The sequence below is a fragment of the Dufourea novaeangliae genome, unplaced genomic scaffold (assembly GCF_001272555.1).
Source record: "Dufourea novaeangliae isolate 0120121106 unplaced genomic scaffold, ASM127255v1 scaffold133, whole genome shotgun sequence".
Taxonomy (NCBI): domain Eukaryota; kingdom Metazoa; phylum Arthropoda; class Insecta; order Hymenoptera; family Halictidae; genus Dufourea; species Dufourea novaeangliae.
In genome coordinates this window covers 1393437-1414081 of record NW_015374011.1, presented here as the reverse complement: position 1 = coordinate 1414081, position 20645 = coordinate 1393437, and the positions used below count along the sequence as shown (strand labels likewise).

At 43.0% G+C, this 20645-nt stretch overlaps 1 protein-coding gene across 1 annotated transcript; it reads left to right on the top strand.

Annotated features, from left to right (window-relative positions):
• The first annotated feature begins 5183 nt into the window (after window positions 1-5183).
• Window positions 5184-15566, top strand: LOC107188527. The gene is made up of 3 exons (XM_015576829.1): window positions 5184-6681; window positions 13663-13826; window positions 15321-15566. Exons 1-3 carry the CDS (start codon window positions 5184-5186, stop codon window positions 15564-15566), a joined length of 1908 nt encoding a protein of 635 aa, XP_015432315.1.
• The last annotated feature ends 5079 nt before the right edge of the window (window positions 15567-20645 follow it).

Sequence of the window (20645 nt, the reverse complement as noted above, 5' to 3'; positions counted from 1 at the left end):
CGAGTAGGATTTGAATACGTAGGAACGATAGAGTTACAGACAAATTAATCTACGTATAAAAGTACTATTCCTAAACTAAGTACATACCTACACTATAACAGTATAGGTACCAGTCCTATATTCTGTCGCATCATAGACGGAGGTAATATGTATATATTATACTGTAGGAAACTGGTATGTATCGAGAACGAAAGTAATATATACCTGGCGAATCCCTACTAATAAAATGAATTATGTAGAACGAGTACTCGTGAAACAACAGCGTACTCGTTAGTAAGATCATTGTTAACGGGCAATGATGACAGCCAAGAAGAAAACTTGGCTATTACGCGACTGGACAACTTATCGTATGGTTGAAGAAACGAGTGGGACATTGGATATCCGGTTACTACGAGAAGCATAGACCAATTCTTGCTCTTCGCGAAGGCTTGGTAACAGTTGTAGAAAGAGTAAAAGAGACAGTGGACGAAGAGGCAGAAGAGAAACTACGGGAAACGATGAGGAGGAGAAAGGGTAGGAAGGGATGAAGTAACGCAAGAGGGGAAAGAGGTCGAAAACAGGGAGTCGGAGTAGGAGTAGTAAGAGCATGAGGAGGAGGAGAAGAACTAGGGGAGGGGTAGGAGGAGAAGGAGGGGAGGAGGAGGAGGAAACAGGTGAAACGTTGAAACGGAAGCGCAGAGGGTAAGTTGCTAATTAGAGCCAGATTAAACGCTTGTCTGGGGAACCATTTTCCTTGCCGTTCCTCGCCGTTCTCGGAGGAGGATGAGTGCGAAGCCAGTCGTGCTCCGAAAGAGAGAGGGGGGGGGGTAGAAAAAAGGCGAGCAGGCAAGGGTGGCTAAAGTTGCAACAGAGAGGGGATAACTCGACGCCGGTTGGAGGCAGGACCGAGCTTAATGAAAAGTGTTTGCCCCGTAAAAGTTAAGATTAATTGGCGCTCGGGGGGTGGTTACCGCGGTAATCAGCCGGAGCCAGTGGTTTTCAAACCTGGCATACTCGCTGCATGCTGTTATTTTTCTCTCACAGTTTCTTTTCAATATTCTCCTTTCTTATTGTGCATCTTTTATCGAACCACTCGTAATTATCGATCAGCTTTTCATGAACCTTTTTTTTTTTTTTTTTTTTTTTTTTTTTTTTTTTTTATTTGGTTCTCTGAATAATATTTTCGGTGGCTAAAGTATTCGATCCACATTCCTCGTGGGGGAGGACAACGTTCGGAATGTCGCACATAACGTGGATAAATCCAGGTTATATTCAGTAGGTACGTTTGTTCTGTAATGTAACGTGACTTCGTCTAATATGGACGAATCCGTAAATTCTAAATATTCATGTAGGTACATACGTAAACATCGTTGTTGCACGCATGCGTTCCGAATAACCGGTTGATTACCATCGTCAGAATTCTACTGCTTTCAATTTCGGTTGAGTGTTGCTGGAACGAGAGGTTAATTTGGCGACACCTAGTTTCATTAACAACGCTATTAAAAGTAATGGTCGATAAGGGCGAAACTCAGCAATGCGGCCACATAGGGACCGGGAGATTTTAATTACAGAACAGAATTCGAACCCAAAGTGAGACAGTAGGAGAATCGATAAAGTCACAAGAGGCACAAGGTTAGAAGTAATAAGATGTGAAGACCAAGGGAAAAGAGGAGACAAAAAAAGCGGAGAACTGATACTTATGGAATGGAGCGGAATGCAAAAGCAAAGTAGCCAAAAAACAAAACATAGGCTATTCCAGTTATACGATTTAAGAGGTATGCAATTCCTCCGATTTAGCTTAAAATCGAGGCAATCCTGACTGTGTATGTTTAAACGTGATGTTTGTAAAATTACAAGATACCTTGGATTTAATCCGCAAATTATTTGTGCGAGTTACCGATTTTGGTCTTTCGCGTGTAATCCAATGCTTTGTAAGTACTGTTAAATTAATTAACGCGTAATCGAGTCGACTCGAGTCGGGCAGAGGTAGTCTCGATAAAATACGATTAACGGTATTTACACATATACGAGGCAATGTCAAACCAATCCATGACACCAATTACGGTTTATCTACAGGCAGTGATACCCAATCAAGGTGTTGATCGAACAAGTCTTATCCCTGAGATAAGAACGGATAAATTAACCATCAAATCGTTAATTACTTTGGAGGACGGATAACAAGACTTTAGATAGTGTATGCCAGAAATTTGTATCGTTCAATTTATGAAAATCGATCGATTTGTCAATTAATAATTACGAATCCTATGCACAAGTTTAGTAACATGAATATTGTAATCGAAAGAAAATAGGCATATATGTACCTACATTTACGTATGTGTTAGTACATATTTAAAGTAGGTATATAGGCATGTATCTGCACAAGTTTATATTATATTATACACGTACATATGTACCTATTATACCTACATAATGAAATGTAACGAACGTTTACATTACCCAGTTGGATTTTTATCGCCGAATACAGCGATTACTAATTATTAATGAATAAATAATCGGTAGGTATACCTAATCGTGTCTGCAAAATCGCTACATGCTTTTAAGCGAGGTACGTGCATAATGAGCATGCTTGACGTGACTGAGAAATTGACACAAGGGTGGAAGGAAAACAAGTTTGGGTTATCGTGACGTAGCATAATCACCAGCTGAAAATCTTTCATATTTACTCGGCTGTCAAGGAAGGAAGGTGCTACCTGCACCTACATATTGGATCTATCTACTGTAAACGTACGTATACGTGGGCATACCTACATACCAACGAAAAATGGATGCGTCGTAATGTACATACAAACTTCAACGAAAATACGTAATTCGTCTTGTCACTTTCCCGAACGAAACGAACATTTTGAGGTTGTTTAAAACATATAATAGTTTTAGATATATGTAGTAGTTTGTCAATATACATTGTAGAGAAACCCTAACGATTCGATAATAAAATAATAATTTGTACGACATAATTTGTACGTTCGTCGAATAAATTTTACTTACACTAGTCTCTGCCATTAAACATGGGAATATGCAGATCGAGAGTCGTTTTAAAATTTTTCTTCCACGAATACGTTGAACGTGCTTCGATCCTTAAGTAAACAAGCTGCCCTCTGTGTATTATTTGGTTAAAAAACGGTGACCAGCGAACTCATACCGTTTACCTTCAACTCGTAGCCGTCGCGCTACATTCAAAGCATTATAGGAACACACACAGAGAGATTGCGAGGACTATGTAAATCATAGCAAGCAGGTATGAATAGAGATGGTGACTGTTTAACGATTCATTTAAGAACGAGTAATTAACTGTGATCTCGGAGTACAGTATCCTTTCTGCGAACCCAGAGACACGATTGTTTTCGGACACGAAGAAACGTTCGATAAAAATTCGGAACAGTCGACTAGACACTTTAAAAAGCAAAGAGAGTTTATCAGTGGGATAAGCAAATGCGTCGTAGAACTGATATAATATATATGTATACATATACATATATAATATGTATATATACATGTACGTGTACAAATATGTACATACACACGCACACACAAACAAACACATATACCGTGCTCGACAACCGATAACAGACCGATTACTCGAAAACTGGGCGTGATGCCCATTACGCAGCTATTAGCTGCTCGATAAAAGGGTAGATAGGCATATCAACGCCGTTTTGTTAAAAAGGTGTACGGACGAGAAGGTATGTTGCTATGTATCCAACGAAAAGGACACAATACCACCTTTCCGAGCGACGCAACGAAATTGATGTTACTACATAGACAATATCGGAAGTGAAAAATAGCGATAACAATAAAATGAAATGCTGATAGAACATATTGGGTATCAGATTTCTTAAATAATTCGGCGCCAAGTTCGTGATCATCCTACACTAGAACCCACAACCAATGTATTTATACATGAAAAATCTAGGAAGAAGGAAGTGAAATCACGATACAGTATCGTCGGTGGAGCAACATCACTCGGATTGTCGGTGGACGGCAGCCAAATACCCTCGCATTACCCCAGCATAGAAACGAAAGTTGGGTGCATTCCTTCACCCCTCAATTTTCTCTAAACGTCACATGGCACCAACTGCATATTTGTTCTCCTAAGCGCGCATTTCATACTCGTCGTGGGGGGGGGGGGGGGGGAAGTGCTTCTCTCCGTGTCCAGTACTGGTCGACGACTCCTGCTTCCCGAATAGCTCCCTTTCTCCCTCTATCTTCTTTCTTCGGCTAGTCTCTCCTCTCGATTATTCGCCCCCGTTCGCCCCAGGTCCTCTTCCCTCTCTCTGTAACCGTGATCTTTCTTTGCCTTTCCGTACTTTCGTTAGGGGGTAGGCTTGAACGCACACGTCCAACTTTACCTATCTCTCTTCCATATAAGAACGGCACGGCGTGCAACGAGATCCTGATTTCATACTGCACACATCCGGGGCTTCGAGTTTCATGCAGGATGCGCCAGGTTCGATGTTCGAGGTTCGAGACTTGGGGCTCGGCAACTTGACGCACGGGAATCGGGAATCGGAACTTGAAACCGACGACACGGAGCGGCGGTTCGGGGCTCGGAGAAAAGGTGGAGGGGAACAAAGGGGATGCCGTAGGCGTGGCAGAATCGCGAGCTTTGCCGTGATAGGCGTGGCAGAATCGACTGACCGCGGAAACGCAGTGGCGGAGGGGGAGCGGTTTTCCCGTTACGTACACGCGGTTCCTTGCAACGTCACTTTGTGGCGCGGCGTCGGGTTAATCGCTCGTATCGCCGCGAAATCGAAACGGACGGGCTTCGATCGTCGGTCGCTGAAACGTACATCGATCGCGGACGGAATACATTTCGGTGTCGTCGGGTAAATCGTTTGACGGCCGGTCTTGAACTTGCTAGGGGGCGGGCTTTTGGATGGATGATTGATCGATCGATCGATCCGACGAGTTCCGTACACGGATTGGAAGTCGATGGGTCACCGAATCACCAACGGCGATCGATTACCGATCGCATTACATTATCTAACAGCACTGGGAAATGTTTATCCGTAGATAAACGGATTACACGTGGTCGGCGAAGAAACCGAATCCGTATTCCAAGTGGATACAATTAGTCCGAAGGTGGTTTATGTGGACGTATCCGGGTGAATACCGTCTTTCTGGACACTCGGTGAAAAATGCGTTAACGACTAGTTCGCCGGGTAGCGCGTTATCGGTTACGAGCTATGCATTTCGACGCGCAGGGCGCCTTGGAGAATTCGTATTTACGGCAACAGGAACGAGAACGTCGAGCCCATCTGCGACAAGAAACGAATCAGGATACTGTTTACGCGCAAAGTGTTCGGGTAAGTAGCCGTGGACAAAGTGGCTCGCCTCTGTTGTCGGAGGAAACGAGATCAGCCAGCAGCGTCCCGGTTGGGAGCGAAACCGTTGAAACAGTGGAAGAGGTACGTGTCGTGGCGAACGATTCTCCGTTGCAGCGCGAAAACGTGTCGCGAATGTCGAGGTATCGCGAGGAACACGACGCGAAACGACCATCCTCCCTCTCCGTTTCTGTCTCCGTCTCGAAGCAGGAGCACGAGTCGTCGAGTATTTTTCGAGATCGGGAGGACACCGCCGTAAAGTGTTTCACCGAGGAAATGGTGTCCGTAGTGGCGAATCGTTACAGGGGATCGGACAATTCACCAGACAGAACGTCCCCGCACGGATATTCCGTTCATTCGAGCGACAAACGGAACGTTTCGCTGGGCAAGACATCATTCTGCATCGATGCGTTACTTGGCCGAGCGACGGGAAAACAGGAGAATCTCGATCACGATCGATCGGAACGCGATCGAAGCTTTCCGCTCGCCACGAGAAATCCTACCGTCGACCTGAATTCCTGTTTAGGGAATAGCTCTGTTCTGCACGGTCACGAAAGGGTATCGCCTTGTACCCTCGGAATATCTGGAGGGGTCCTAGGTGGAATTTCAACGCGAACCGATGGAACGGATGATCAAAGGACGTCTTCGTCGTCTATGACAAGGCTCCCGAATCCGTTCGACAGACCCATGCAACAGAGCTCGGTCTCGCCGAGCTTGGAAATTGTTCGCGATGGAAACGACCGGCAAGACATTCATGAACAACCGATACGGGATGTTCGTTTGTCCAACATACGCGTCGATTCCGTAGAAGGTACAACAACCACCGCGACAGCGACAGATGTTTCGATTCAACGAGGCAAAACTATTTTTCGGGGGGATCGTGTGGCGATCGGTAACGGAGGATTTCGCATCGATCGATTGGACAGCGTCGAGGACGACGGAACGATGGAAGTCGATCCTACGAGAACCGGAAGCGCTAGTTCTGGAAGTAACGCCAGCCATAGTCCAGTCTCGAGTCCACCGATCTCCCCGGGATCGGAGGAACCTACCGGCAACGGTGTTCCTGGCAATTCGAATTTACCGACCGGCCATTACGGCGCACTTGGCACTGGTACCGCTGTAACTCGACAGAATCAAGCCCTTCTTTTACACCCGAGCGGACCCCTTATTCATCCCGGCGGATTGTATTATCATCCTGCGAGTGGCAGCGCGTTTCACTCGATACACAAAGAAGGCCAGCCCATTGGACACTCACAGGCTTCCGGACCTCATCCTCAGCAACATCACATTCATCCACTCCAACTGGAATGGCTAGCTAGGACTGGCATGTTATACCCCAGATTACCAGCCGATTTAGCTGGTAAGTATTCTCTTTAGTTATACTATTATCCATGCATATACCAGTTGTACTCTTACAAGTAAACTTAGCTTCCACTAGTGGACAAAATGAATGTTTAGTATCGGGAACTATTTGAAATGTATGGCAAATTAACATTCGGTTTAACAAGTATTTCAGTGTTTGAAATAAATTTATTAAATTATTTTGATCCCCCACAACACTTTTCAGCCTAGTGGAAGCTGAGTTTGCACGTCAGTGTACCTATTCGTACAGTTACCCTATCGACTGGTTGGAAAGTGTATTATTTATACTTGTCTTTATTACGTGATTATGAATACGATGCATCTTCCATATTTTTTGTCGTTGTGCACCTTTATCGTGTTATCGAGGGAAGCTATCCGTAGCTCGATCATCGACGGATGACCGAAATTATCATCCTTTCGTAAGAACCGAATCCTTCTTTACTTTAGCTTATCTTTTTCCGGGCGTTTACTTTCTCAAACGAAATTTATAATTTACGGATCATTCGAGAAGTAATCAGACTTACACGATAACGGTCACTGGTCGATCTGTTTAGACACCAATAAGCCAACTGTTAGGATCGACTGGGTTAGTGTATGTGTGCGTGTACGAATAAAATAACGTTATGGGAAACACTGCAATTGTAACGTTATAAGTATCTAGTCGGTGGGTGTGACTTTAACGTATACCATCGTTGTTCTATTGTTAGATTTGGAGATACAAAAGGACCACAGAAAAGTACATTTGATTGTTCCCTTAGTGGGTTTAAAAATCGCAAGTGAAAGAAAAACCAAAGAGCAGAACGACGTTGTGTTTGAAAGATGAGGAGTCGTATCTACAGCGATTGGTGGTATTAGAGGTAATACGGTGGACAGAGTAACATCGTGAAATAGATCGACAGATTGCTCGCACGATGGACAGATAGCGAATGTTTACATGCCTAATGTAGCGCTTCGCCGCCCTATATTGACTGGCTACTCAAGTTTTTAGGTCGGTCGTCAAACGATAACATCGAGGGGAAGGTTTTACAGCGCATCGTCGACAATGTGTATTATAATTAAGGCTCGGAACAATTATTTAGTTGTCTCCGACAATAGGACGAAAAAAAAAAAAAAAACGTCTAAACCAATCACAACATTTGCGTGACAAAGATATTCGACGGTGCCTAAGTGACACTCGATAAAACAGAGTGGAACGCTGAGGAATTCATCGAAAGATCGACTACGGCCGACGAATATTTCGCGACCGCGATAGAAAAGGATACGAGGCGGTTACCACGGTAAATTTCACGCTTGGAAAAAAGAGCCGTGGCCGCGTTGTCCAGCCAATCAGTCGAGAGCTTTTATCGAACAAATTGGTCGGTGAACGTAGCAGACCAGGTTGCCGAGATGGAACGAATCCGAATAAAGGGGAACCGAGATACAAAGAGAGAGTGAGAGGTGGAGAGACGATGAGAGTATGAGGGGATGAGGGAGTGAGGGTAAAGGGGTGTGAGAGAGAACGAACAGAGAGAGTGGTGCTCGGAGCGAAGCGCGGGGTACTTTCTGTCAGATGATCCTGATTGGTAGTTGCCGAGCAATCCAACGTCGACGAAAAAGGCGAAAAACCCGATAGCGTAAAACGAACAACGAGTACAAAAAAGCGGTCTCGTGGAATAAAATAAAACGATTGCAACCAGGCCCCACCTGAAACGGCCGTTATCGCGTCGGCAGGGAACACGGACTCAACTTGTTAAAAAATTGCCGGATGGGAGAGAGTATACCGTGTCCCGTTCAGCCCTCCCTGCGCTCTGTACGTACCATCTCCCTCTAACGCGACTACCCGTACCTACCCTTTCTTCCTTCCTTCTCTCCATCTCTGTCCATTTCTTTCCGTCTTTCTCTGTCAGTTTCACATCCTCATGCGCTCTCGACGTTATGTAAATAATGGTGAGTGCGCGACTCACCGGCTCCGCAGCGTGAGCTGACAGAGGGATTGGGTGGAGGTACGAGATGCGAGCTTTTATTTGCGGAATATTTGTCGCGCGTTATACTCGCGGCAACGTTCCGACAACACCATGTTTCATCTATCGCAAGTCGAGCTTTACCATATCGAAATTTAACTGGAACGACAACGCGACCGTGTCGCATTTCGCGAATTTCTACCGCTGGATGTACATATCCCCTGCATCCCGATACTTTTACACCGAAGTGTGAACGAAAAACTGTTCCTGTCGTGTTCTTAGATGTTACCACAAAATCACAGAATTTGTACAACGGTTGCACGTGTTTATTTTAATATACAGACTTTTGTCGATTATCGTCCCGAACTCGGGTCCGTGCCGAGACAATAATATTATAGAGAGAAATGCTTCGGACTCTTGTAAATTCGTTATTTGCTCGAGGTCCGAGCCTCAGCAACAAAGACGGTGGGGTAAGAAAATATGCGCTTGACAGGTTCCATGCCCCCTGTGGTGGTGATAACGACAATAATCGTGTAAAACAAGCTAGATGATAATCGAGAGGACGATTACGATATGTTAGGTACTAATTCCTACGTCCGTCATTATCTGAACCGGTTTGGTTGTACTAAATCGGATTAGAAATATGTATGCAGACACCTATGGATCATAGACATCTATAAACTTGTTCGATATGCTTCTCTGGTCGTTTTACTGTTAAGACTGGTATCTATACATTTTACGAGACGCAAAGGTGAAACAATGGCCGAAGATGTCGACGAGATGGCAGGAGATCTGCCAACAAAAGGGGGATGATACTCGAGAGATGAAGCACGCCAAGGGTTGGCGGATGATTTAATTAGTTAATTGTGCGTCATTCATCCGTCTATTCATCCCCTTTCGAGCTTCTCCCAACGATACCATAGTGCTGGCACCAGCGTTCTACAGTTACCATGGAAACTCCACGGACCTGGACGTCGCTCGAACGGCTAATTTCGCTCATCTTTGAAATGATCCAAGGACGGAAATCAGTTCGGTCCAGTTCAAGCAACGAATTTTTCCATTTCAATGTCACAGATGTTTATTTCTTGATCGGGCCACGCATTTTGTCAACATTATCCGGTTACAAGAGACATTAACATTTAAAAGTTGGACAAAATAAAAAGGACGAACACGTGGATGAGAGAACTGAGAGCTGTGCATGGACAAATTGGTCAAACGGAAGAGGCAGATTTAAAAGGATTGAAGGAATATCAGTGGCAGTGGAAGTGGCGGTAATGGTGGTGGTGGAGGAGGTGGTGCTGGTGGTGGTGGTGCTGGTGGTAGTAGCGGCCGCATCAGTCTACATACGTATCTATAGGCATATAAACGGTAATGGTGTTTCTGAATTAGCTGCCAGCTAGTTTGGCCGCCCGCAAGCAAACAGATCTTGGTTACCCGATGTGTAACGTGTTCCACGTTCGCCGAAACGCACCATCCTATATCACCATGATCTGGTTTCGTCGCGGCGCGTAGGTATGGACCTATCGGTTCAATGATACGGTAACGTGTCTCCACGTGTGCACACATATTCTGCGAATATAATTGCGTTCAGCGTGAATTTGCTCTGCGTGAAACCGTGTAAAAACACCAAGCCTTCGTTGAACAAAGCTGACGTATGTGTATAAAGTGTGTTGCCTAGAAGAAGGCCTCCGAAAAGTATACAAGTCTGATTGGTTATTCGGCACACACTTTATTTCTATTGGTCAGCGCGATGACATCGACCAATCAAAGCACACAGCACCATGTCTGAGCGAAGTGCCCCTCTTGCCACTGTGCCGTCTCGGAGGACTTCTTCTGAACAACCCACTTTACTTACATACATCTACCCCTGCCAGATTATTACGCGGGGAATAGAAAAGCAGTAACGATATCCCAGTCCCTGGATAATGCGGCGAGAGGGAAGCAAAATATCAGACGGTTACAGTTTGCAGGCAGTTCTATGGGAAAATTAAACGGTAACGCGTTGGATGTTTATGACGTGATTTGTGGCGAGAGCACGGGGCGAGTTTGAAATTAAATCCAACCATTTCGGACTGGGAAAATAATCTCTGACGGAAATTGGCCAACTTTTTCCTCTTTCGGAGTAAGAGGAGTCGATGACGTCTCACGATCGAGGGTGCAGGGAGATGGTGGGATACTAGCAACGTTACCCTCGCCCTTCGCGTCTTCCTTCACCTCCTATACGCGCGGAGGGGTTGAGAATTTGGAGGCGGGTCGTATCGAGGACTCGGGGCTACAGGCGGAGCTTCCGTCGCTATGCGAAACAAGGAGAGGGAAAATGATCTGGCGAGAGCGTGCGCGCGCGCGCGTACGCCCGCCCGCGTCGGCTCACACCCATCGACGGAACTTGAGAACGAGAGAACAAGAATGGGGATACGTGTGAGACTGGTAAACTAGAAGGCCTAGAGACTGCAGAAAATCGTAGGAGGAACCAACCGAACAAGGAAACGAATGAAAGAAAAGACGTTGGAGTACCATACACATCCCCTATACAGTCCTTAGTCCTCTCATCAATGTGTTCGTCCTCTTTATTTTTGCAGCTGAAAATTGGCCAATACGTAATATGTATTGTGTGTGTGTGTGTGTAAATCGATTTCGAGTGGTAATTTCTATGTACATACGTACAGTTGGTAAGAAAAGTATTCGAACACCCCTTTAAAATAGAACTTTTTTAAAATTGGTCCAAGTAACTTGAGTTCTTTTGTGAAGTTAGGGACATTAGTTTACTAAATGATGTGTCAACAAAATTTGAAAAAGGTGCAATTGGTCGGAATTGCGAAGAAAATAATAATGATTGCTTTTTACAATTATTATTAAATTTTCATTATATCCTCGGATTAAACAGTTGTAAAAAGAGGCCTTTACTATTTTCTTCGCGATTCCGACCAACTTTTTCAATGTTTTTTACACATCATTTAGCAAACTAATGTCCCTAACTTCACAAAAGAACTCAAGTCATTTGGACCAATTTTAAAATAGTTGTTCTGCTTTAAAGGGTATTTGCTTAAACCTAAATGGTCACTCATACTTTCAAGATTTTCGCTCATTTTCTTCTCCACGAAGGAGAGTTTAACCTAACGGATTGTCGACTGAAACAATGAAATTTTCATCGTTTGAAAAAGATGAACATACAGAAGACGAAGAGGAAAGAGAAGAAATAGATAAGGACTGAAGAGTGGTGAATAGAAAATCGTGTCAAGTATAGATAATAGCTGGTGTTTACCGGCGTGGCGATCGTTACGATTTAAGGGTGAGCTGGCGTGAAGCGGCTAATAGGACCCCCAAATAAATTAAATTATCATGATAAAAGTGTGGTGGGATGGGGATGACGTTAACCTTAACAGCACCCCACAGCTTTACCCCACATGGAGAAGTACGAAAATGGTAATTGTCCACTCGATGGTTGGTGCCCGCCGTCGCCGCCGACGCCGCCCCTCTTGTTTACCGACATCTGTCATAACTCGCGCACTCTCCTTTTCGCCTTAACTGCTACAGCGTTTCGGCTCGAATAAATCGGCGAAAATTGACAGAGTAAATGTCGGAAGCGCGATAACGAAATCGTACCTACTGTTCGATCTCTTACAATTGCCGATTTGCTCGTTCGTCGAGCTTCGTAATAAGAATATCCGACGAATACCGTCTTCGATCGTATCCAGCCGGGCGTAAAATTTGAGAAAAGGATACAACGGTGGTAAATCATGGAGGGTTGTATGGGGCAACAGGGGCAATCGTCCAAATAGTAATTGTTACGAGACACCGGGACGAAAATCACCAAACGGACCATATGTGCGCAGCGGGTGGTAAACCATCGTTTGGGGAAACGATTAATATCTATATGTAACGTAAATAGCGGAACCGGTGCTGTCAACTGTTCGTATCGAGTACCGATACGATGCAACGTGTCCCCTGTGTAACGTTATCTTAATTTTCAACGCTTAAGTAGGTACTAGATGCACGCGCGTCAAGGTAATTTTTATGAAAAACGCAAGGTGGCCACTAGATTTCTCGGAATTAATTATATCATTGAAAGTACCAATTCGACATTGTCATCACGGTACCTCGTACGTATAGATTTTATATAGGTACAGGTACATACATACCTATGATACAAACACGAGTGATATAGATACGTGCAATAGGAATGGTTTTTCAGCGCAGAAAAATGGAACGTGTTTCGGGTGACGAACGTTTGATTAAACGACTGATTAGAGACGACATAAGGGTATCGCACCTTCGAGATTAATCCGAGTATACGCGGGACTAAACACTGCCATGTGTACAAACATTGACAGCCGGTCACACATTTGCTATACCTACGGTTTAGCCGGAGGAGGGTGGAGGCGTTCGCATCGAAAGCCACCGTAAGGAGAAACGGTACAAATCTCTTGTAAAAATAAAATGATTTTTTTTTTTATGGAAAGACAACTGTATATCCAATGTCTTTATGTCTCGAGGAACATATCCTTCGTGTCGTGTGCCATTTGAAAAATCAGAGACAAACGCGTGATCGACAATATTATAACAGTTCGAAGGTTTAATTCACTATACATGTTAGTAGAAAATCGAGAATACGGATATGCGAAAAAAATAGCAAATTGGGTAAGGTTGATGAAAGCGTGTCGCGATGTATCGCATTACGGCAGGGGTTAAACTTCGCCTCGATTTGCGCTCGTGAAATCATAAGGGGGAGATTCGAATGCGACCAAGAGTCGACTCATAGGGCTAATCGTTAGGGCGGCTACCCTCGCCTTTCACCTTCCCCCCCCCCCCCCCCCCCCCGACCGTTTCCAACCCCAAATCATACCATCGCCACCCATAGGGATTTACACTCGCGATAATTGCATTAGCATTCGATGATTTTTATTGGTTTCTCGATTGGTATTTATACTGACGAAGCAATACAATTATTGTTAAACGTAATTTTATCGTATTATGCTTCCGTATCGGATGTGACGAATAACCGATACATTTTTTTAATTTTCCTATTTGCTTGCTTCAAGGTTGCGCGGCGCAGCACGCTCTTCTTGGGAAAACTAGAAGACCAAGAACAGCTTTCACTTCGCAACAGCTTCTCGAATTGGAAAAACAATTTAGACAAAACAAATATCTCAGCAGACCGAAGAGGTTCGAAGTGGCCACTTCGTTGATGCTCACAGAGACACAGGTAAGATTTTCATATTGCAATATCAACTTGGGCATAATGTGTAATACGTCGACGATACACACGCCATCAAGCATAGAATAATAGAGTCACTCGTGCTTTCAAATGACCGTTTCTATTCAAGACCGTGAAACAAAAACGGAATGAAATAGTGAAAAATGTATCGAAGGAAATCCATGAAGCAATCCAGGATCCTTTCCTATTGCCACACTAAATACGAACCGGCGATTCTCTCGCGTAGTTCAACAACTTAAACATAACTTCGAAGCTTACGTGTTCTGACGGATCGCTTGGCAAACAGCGACGAAAGTCTGAGTTATGGCAGGCTGAATCCCTGATTTGTTTCGATATTTAACCGATTCCATCCTCGAGCTTCTACTTTCCGAACGTCGAAACGTTGCGTCATGCGTCGTCTCCTGTTTCTCTTCTTGTTCCTTATTTTCTTTCATCGGAACGTCAACGATAAATAATAGTACAAAAAAATGCGTTTCTTATTCTCGTGTCGTGTGTGCACATGAAAAAATCGTAACCGTAGCCTCGGAATTAAAGTAATCGAGATCTTATTAAATGGTCCTCCTGTTTTTCTCATCGAACCATGCGAATCGTCGAATCAGAATAAGCTATCTTGAGGAACGGGTGGTAAGAAGGACGTCATAAAATACATTTGCCGATTTCCTTTATGCGTATCGCGGCACGTCGCCTCGCGTCGCGTCGGAATTTCATATCTTAGTATTCTTGTACGCTTACACATATACACAAGTAGGTGTATACATATATCTACTACACTGGGAAAAGGAGGCACACGCGATCTCTCCGAAGGGTGGAGATGTAATCGAGTCGGGAGTAAGGTGAGTTGGTTCGAGCGTATGATATATTGCCTAAAAGATTTACATCACTTTCGTACGGTATTAGGGTGAAAACATCGAGTTTTTGTACGTCTTGGGGGCGACTCGAAGAATTGCGCGTGTTAAGCTGCGTCTGCACTATATAGCGACACAATGTTGTACAACGAATTGTTATATAACTTTGCTGTACAACATGTTCTTATAACTTGTAATATAAATGGTTACAAAATATATGTTTTTTTAACTGAAATAATTTTTATTAGGTAAAATTATGTCTCCAGTATAGGCTCCCACAAAGCTCATTTTGATCGGTTTGTTAGTTCAACAGTTATGAATTACTGATAAAAGTTTGACACTATATTTCAAACAGCTGTCGAATCAACGATTTAAAAAATTTTCATAAAATCCTCCGAGATACGTTTATATATCACTAAACGCTAAAACATAACCAAGTGTCAACAAAATCCGAAATGTTACTGCAATAAGTGTCCGATTTCGCGTCGAATGCTCCAAATGTAATCAATTTTATATCTTTCCTATTTAAGTTGTTATACTGTACACATATGTAGTGTAGACACAGTTTTACGTCTCGCAGCCAGTGGTCGTAACACAATGAATCCCATCGATGATTGATTAGTTTGTTTAAATTCAGGTGAAAATTTGGTTCCAAAATCGGCGAATGAAGTGGAAAAGGAGTAAAAAGGCGCAACAAGAGGCACGTACGAATAACAAAGTGGAAGACGGAGGCAATACGAGGAATACCGAGAGGGAAGCTGGAAGCGGTGATCCTAGCGGAAACTCACCGAGTTCGCAGGAGGACGCCAAGGGAACATTACAGGACACACAACGTGGTACGACTGATCTGCAAGAACCGCTTTATCGGCCTTACGTGGTATAAAATGGTGAGCAACACGAACGATAAGAAAGAAAAAAAAACTGTTGTGCGCCAAATAGAAATCGAAAATAATCCAACCCGCTATTCTGCCGTGTTCGATACTTCTCGGTACGTTCGATTGTTCTCGAAGGAAGATTTACGATATTGTCAGCGTGCGTTGATGCTTAGTTCCCATACAGGATAATGTGTTAAACAAAAGGTTTACATGTAAAAGGGATTCGTGATCGTAAGACTCGATTGTTAGACTGAAAACAAATCGAAATTCAAATCGCATAGATGTACATACATACATAGATATATACATACGTACGTACGTACGAACATACATACATACATACATACATACATCCTACTTATGTACGTCAGTTTATTAATGTCGCGACACTTGTATGTACATATAGGGAACAAAACAATATATGGATTTAATTACAGGACGACAATTGTGCGATCGTATTCTACAGAATAACAACTGTTTTGGAATATTTCGGACAACGAGTAGATTATTCCTGACATGTAGTACACGTCTGTCACACGCGGTTTCTACGATCTGTATCACAAAAATACCATGTCCACGCCTTTGCGATAACGCATATATATTTCCGAAGCGTCTAAACGAGTGTATAAAAGTTACCGAAACGCGAGAAACATACGCGTGAAAGACTCTATCTTTACAATCGTAACTTTATCCTGACGTTATTCTAGAACTATTTAAATCGAAAACACGTACCTATTTATGATATACGATTCCATTGTAAATATTAATCCTGTACGACTAATGTAGAGAGTGCAATGCGAAGAAAACGTTATACCATGTTGCAACAAGTTCCTAAAATAAATGATGGATAACGGAGAAAAGACTTGACTGCATTTCACCGTGTTTATTTCGGTTGAAATTATATGTGAAACACGTGAATCAATCGCGACGCGTAAAAGTATATGTAGATAATGTATAAGAAAAAACAATCGTTTGATCGTCCGCAGATTTTCTCATGTATCTAGTCCCAAAGAAAGCTTGACGATACCAACTCGAAACGGATACGATCATAAGCTCCCCGTCTGGTGCCGTGTACCCGCACGCAAACCGGATCATCAGTATTTATGATATGCTAATTCCCCGTTACAAATTCCACGATGTTTCGCGGATGACTGCTTCTACTGGCTGCAGCCAGTGAAAGCCACCCGTTTGGAAAACCAGTCGTTGGCGAAGAAATGGAAAAGAGCAACAGAAGAGGAAAAATTACATTTCGCGAATATACGAATCGATCGAAGAGCTTGTCGATATGTATACTATAATGTAATGTATACCACACCTACATAAACACGTACGCGGTACAAACTAATAGACATTTAACATTAAGATCGATTAAATTTTACCATGTTACTGATAGCCGCAACTTTCAATTTTTTATTTTTTAATTGTCCTCTTGTCGATGAAAATGTCTTTGAATTTCTATATTCCGAAATCACATACGCGCAGACACAATCATAAACACACGCGTGCAACGATTTTAGGTAAGATTTCAGTGACAACACAATGGTAACATGATTTCTACTTCATATATAGTTTCCCAGTCAGTCAAACCTGCAAAGTTAAATTTTGTCCAATACCTACTATAAAGTTATGGCTACAAGTTTGATGCAAGGTTTGTTATAAACAACTTGCACGCACATTGGCAGCAACATATGCATCAAATTAGTTCGCGCAGATTCTGTTCCCTTTTAGCCCCCAATTTGACACAGGTTATATTGCAACACTTGCTACCAATTTGCTGTACCATTTTGTCAGCTGGCGTTGCCTTCAGAACCGAAGCCAAATACGGAAACAGAACGGTTATAGTTTTTCAGACAATTTTTGTCATTATTTGCTGGTAATTTGCTCGAAATTTTGTACACAACTGGTTATCAGGGTACATTCAAGTATTTCGCTTCCGAATCATTTTCGATCGTTCAACGAACGTTCTCGCTCGCTTAACGAGAAGACAGAATTACACGATCTCATGCCGCTGGATCTGATCGCGGCAGAGAATGTAGACAATGAAAATCTTGGTTGCCCGAATCGAAGGGTAGGATGGTCGCGGATGTTTAGCACAGTTGACTAGAGGGGTGGGGCGACAGTGGAGCGCGCAGACGAACGCAGAGGCGGGGCACTCATGTTTATATGCATTGTATTGCTAAAACCCTTTTAACCGAATTACATTTAGCGATTCTAGTGCCGTTTCCCCGGCCCTTCTTCCCTGAGCGTCTACCACTGGCCGCCGTCACCGTCGCCGCCACCGCCACCGCTATCGCCATCGCCATCGCCATAACCGCCCCTTGCACGCTGTATTTCCTCGACTAACAACTACAACCGACTCTGAACCTTCTCTTCGATTCTCCGACCGTTTCGTCTTTCTTCATCATAGGACGCGTGCTTGTTAGCTCGACAGATACTTCTCTCCTACTGGGAACTCATGAACGAGAAAACAACGCTAGTGGTATAGAGTCGTGGTGGTGGTGATGATGATGGTAGTCACGATGGGGGTGGTGGTGGTGGTGGCGGTGGTGGTGGTAGTGGTAGTGGTAGTGGTGAGGGTGGAGGTGGAGGTGGTGGTGGTGGGGTCGGAAAACCGATGGGGCTGGATTCCGAGACTCGGAACGGCATCCCTGAATTCTTGATTCTCTTGGTAAACAAGTGCTTAGGTGATTCACTGCTTGTTCGCTCCTATCGGTCGTCGTTTGTTTCTAGACGCCATTGCGTTCCACGATTCTATCTCGTTTTCCGGTCTAATAGATTTGCGAGGCTAACGGAGACCGAGGTTGCCTCTAAACTTTCTTCCTTGTTTTTTTTTCTTTATATTTTCTTCCCTCTACTTTGCAATGCTTTATCCTTTACCTAGTTCCTCAGCTACATTGAGTGGAGTAGGTTTAAAGGCCTCGTGTGGTATGATTTTAATGTTAATCATATTTGAAATAACAGACGATTTTCAGAGACATCTAACTACCGTTCAAACGCAGGTTCCTAATAGCTATCTTGGGAAGTTGAAAATTAGTTGTCAATGCCGGCTACACGTAGGATAAAATATAATACAAAACAATTCTAGTCAAAACGATCGCAAAGGCATCAAACAGGACGACTGACTTGTCTCGGCCCGCTGTGCATCTCACAGTGAATTCCATCATTAGCACTAACAAGGTTGGCCCGAGGCTACAAGGGGGGCTTCACCCTTCGTCGAGCAAACCTCGAGCTAGGTATAAGTACACACGCGCGCGCAAACACGTGCACGAACGAACAGGAATAGAGTGTATGTATGTGTATATACACACACTCCCTGGCTGTGACTTGACTCCTCCTCGAAGCAAGTGGGGATAATAAGATCTACGACAATCAACTCCAAGGACGACGTTGTGAGAGCATCGCGATGCGACCTATTGGACGAGCTTTTAGGCGACGTCCGCCACGTTATGTCCACATTTCTCTTCACCGCTCACTTCTCCTTACCGCAATGTGCATACTCGTCGATTTGCCACTCTACAACTGATCGTATTTATTCATTCGTTCATCTTCACATTTATCCATCATCTTCGTCATATAGATATTCTTTTTTGTGCAATACACGAAACAGAATTAAAAGAAAATGAAAAGGAAACGAAAAACTTGAAATGTAAGATGAGGCCCAAATAACACACGACGTCTTGATGATGCCCATTTAGGGGACATCAATCTAAGACGCCTTTAAGCCGTCTGCAAGGTGTCATGTGCTATCTGGGAGTGGTAGAAGAGGAAAAAATATAAAGAATGAGAAGGAAAAGGTAGGGTGGAAGAATGGTAAAATAGATAAAGACGAACCACTATGGTAGAGAACGAGTTCAAGCAAGTGCTAAGAGGGGATGGTATTCGAAGGGGTAAAGTCTGGGCGAGGCGCAAGTAGAATGGTGGGAAACTAGGAAGGAGCTAACCGCATCGTAATCAACGTAAAATGGCGTCAAAAGGAGACACCGGAGAAAGGATCTTCGTAAGATTGTACTGCAGTCGTTTATCTCTTTCTAACAAAGCATTGCAATTCTTCTCGATATTTTCAAACAAATTAATTACATACACATAATTTGTTCCTTTTTTAATGTAATGTCAATATAGAGAAAGGAACACAAACCACAGGTATGAAAACGTTTCAGTCCCGTTTAGATTAAATCCTAAAGACTAGTTTTGTGCTCTAATATTGACGTAGTACTGATATTAGTAGAAATAACAATAGTGTGAACGACATCGTTCTCAGATTAAAACTCTACTGAAATTAGTGACACAATAGTTGTATAAGCCACTATAAGCAAACAAATGCTACATACAAACAGCAGAAGTAATATCTTGACAACAATATGACAATATAACAGTATTATGCTACGTTTCATAATTAATATTTAACTTTTATGTATAACGAGTAGCGATAAATGCGATGAAAAATACTGGAGACGCCATCTACGGAAAGAACTTCGGCATATTCAACTTCTAACATTTCAAACTCTGTCCCATTGAAAAATTAAATATCGATTTAAACATACCAAACGTCTATTCTTTACGAATGATGTCGATATGAAAATTTTTTCAAAAAGTGTACAGTGAGTATAATTATCGTATTATTAATTACCATTTAATTATTAAATGGAACATTAGCTTTGATAAAAAATTGAAAAATTGGCCCTAAATAGGAACAAACATGAACTTGGTTTGTATAAAATATAAATGTTAAGCACAAACGAGGTGTCATTTGTGATACATATGTACATTAGTGAGGACAGGCCTAGATAACATGCAATGTACTTTCGTAATCGCAAAGCCGCATTACAATTATAATGCCATGCCTAATGACACCAATAAAAACAAATTCCATAAATTTCTTAAAATACCTAGGTTCAAATTTTTTTATATTTCGTAACAACGTACAGAAACAACGCCTGCAGGCCATATTGGCGCCATCTAACAGCAAGATTGGGATAGTAATTGTACATTACTTTGGGACTTTCACCGTAGATGGCAATATAGAACTCTGACTACATTGTCATTACGTATGTATTATAAAATTTATATAAATTTTATATAAATTAAAT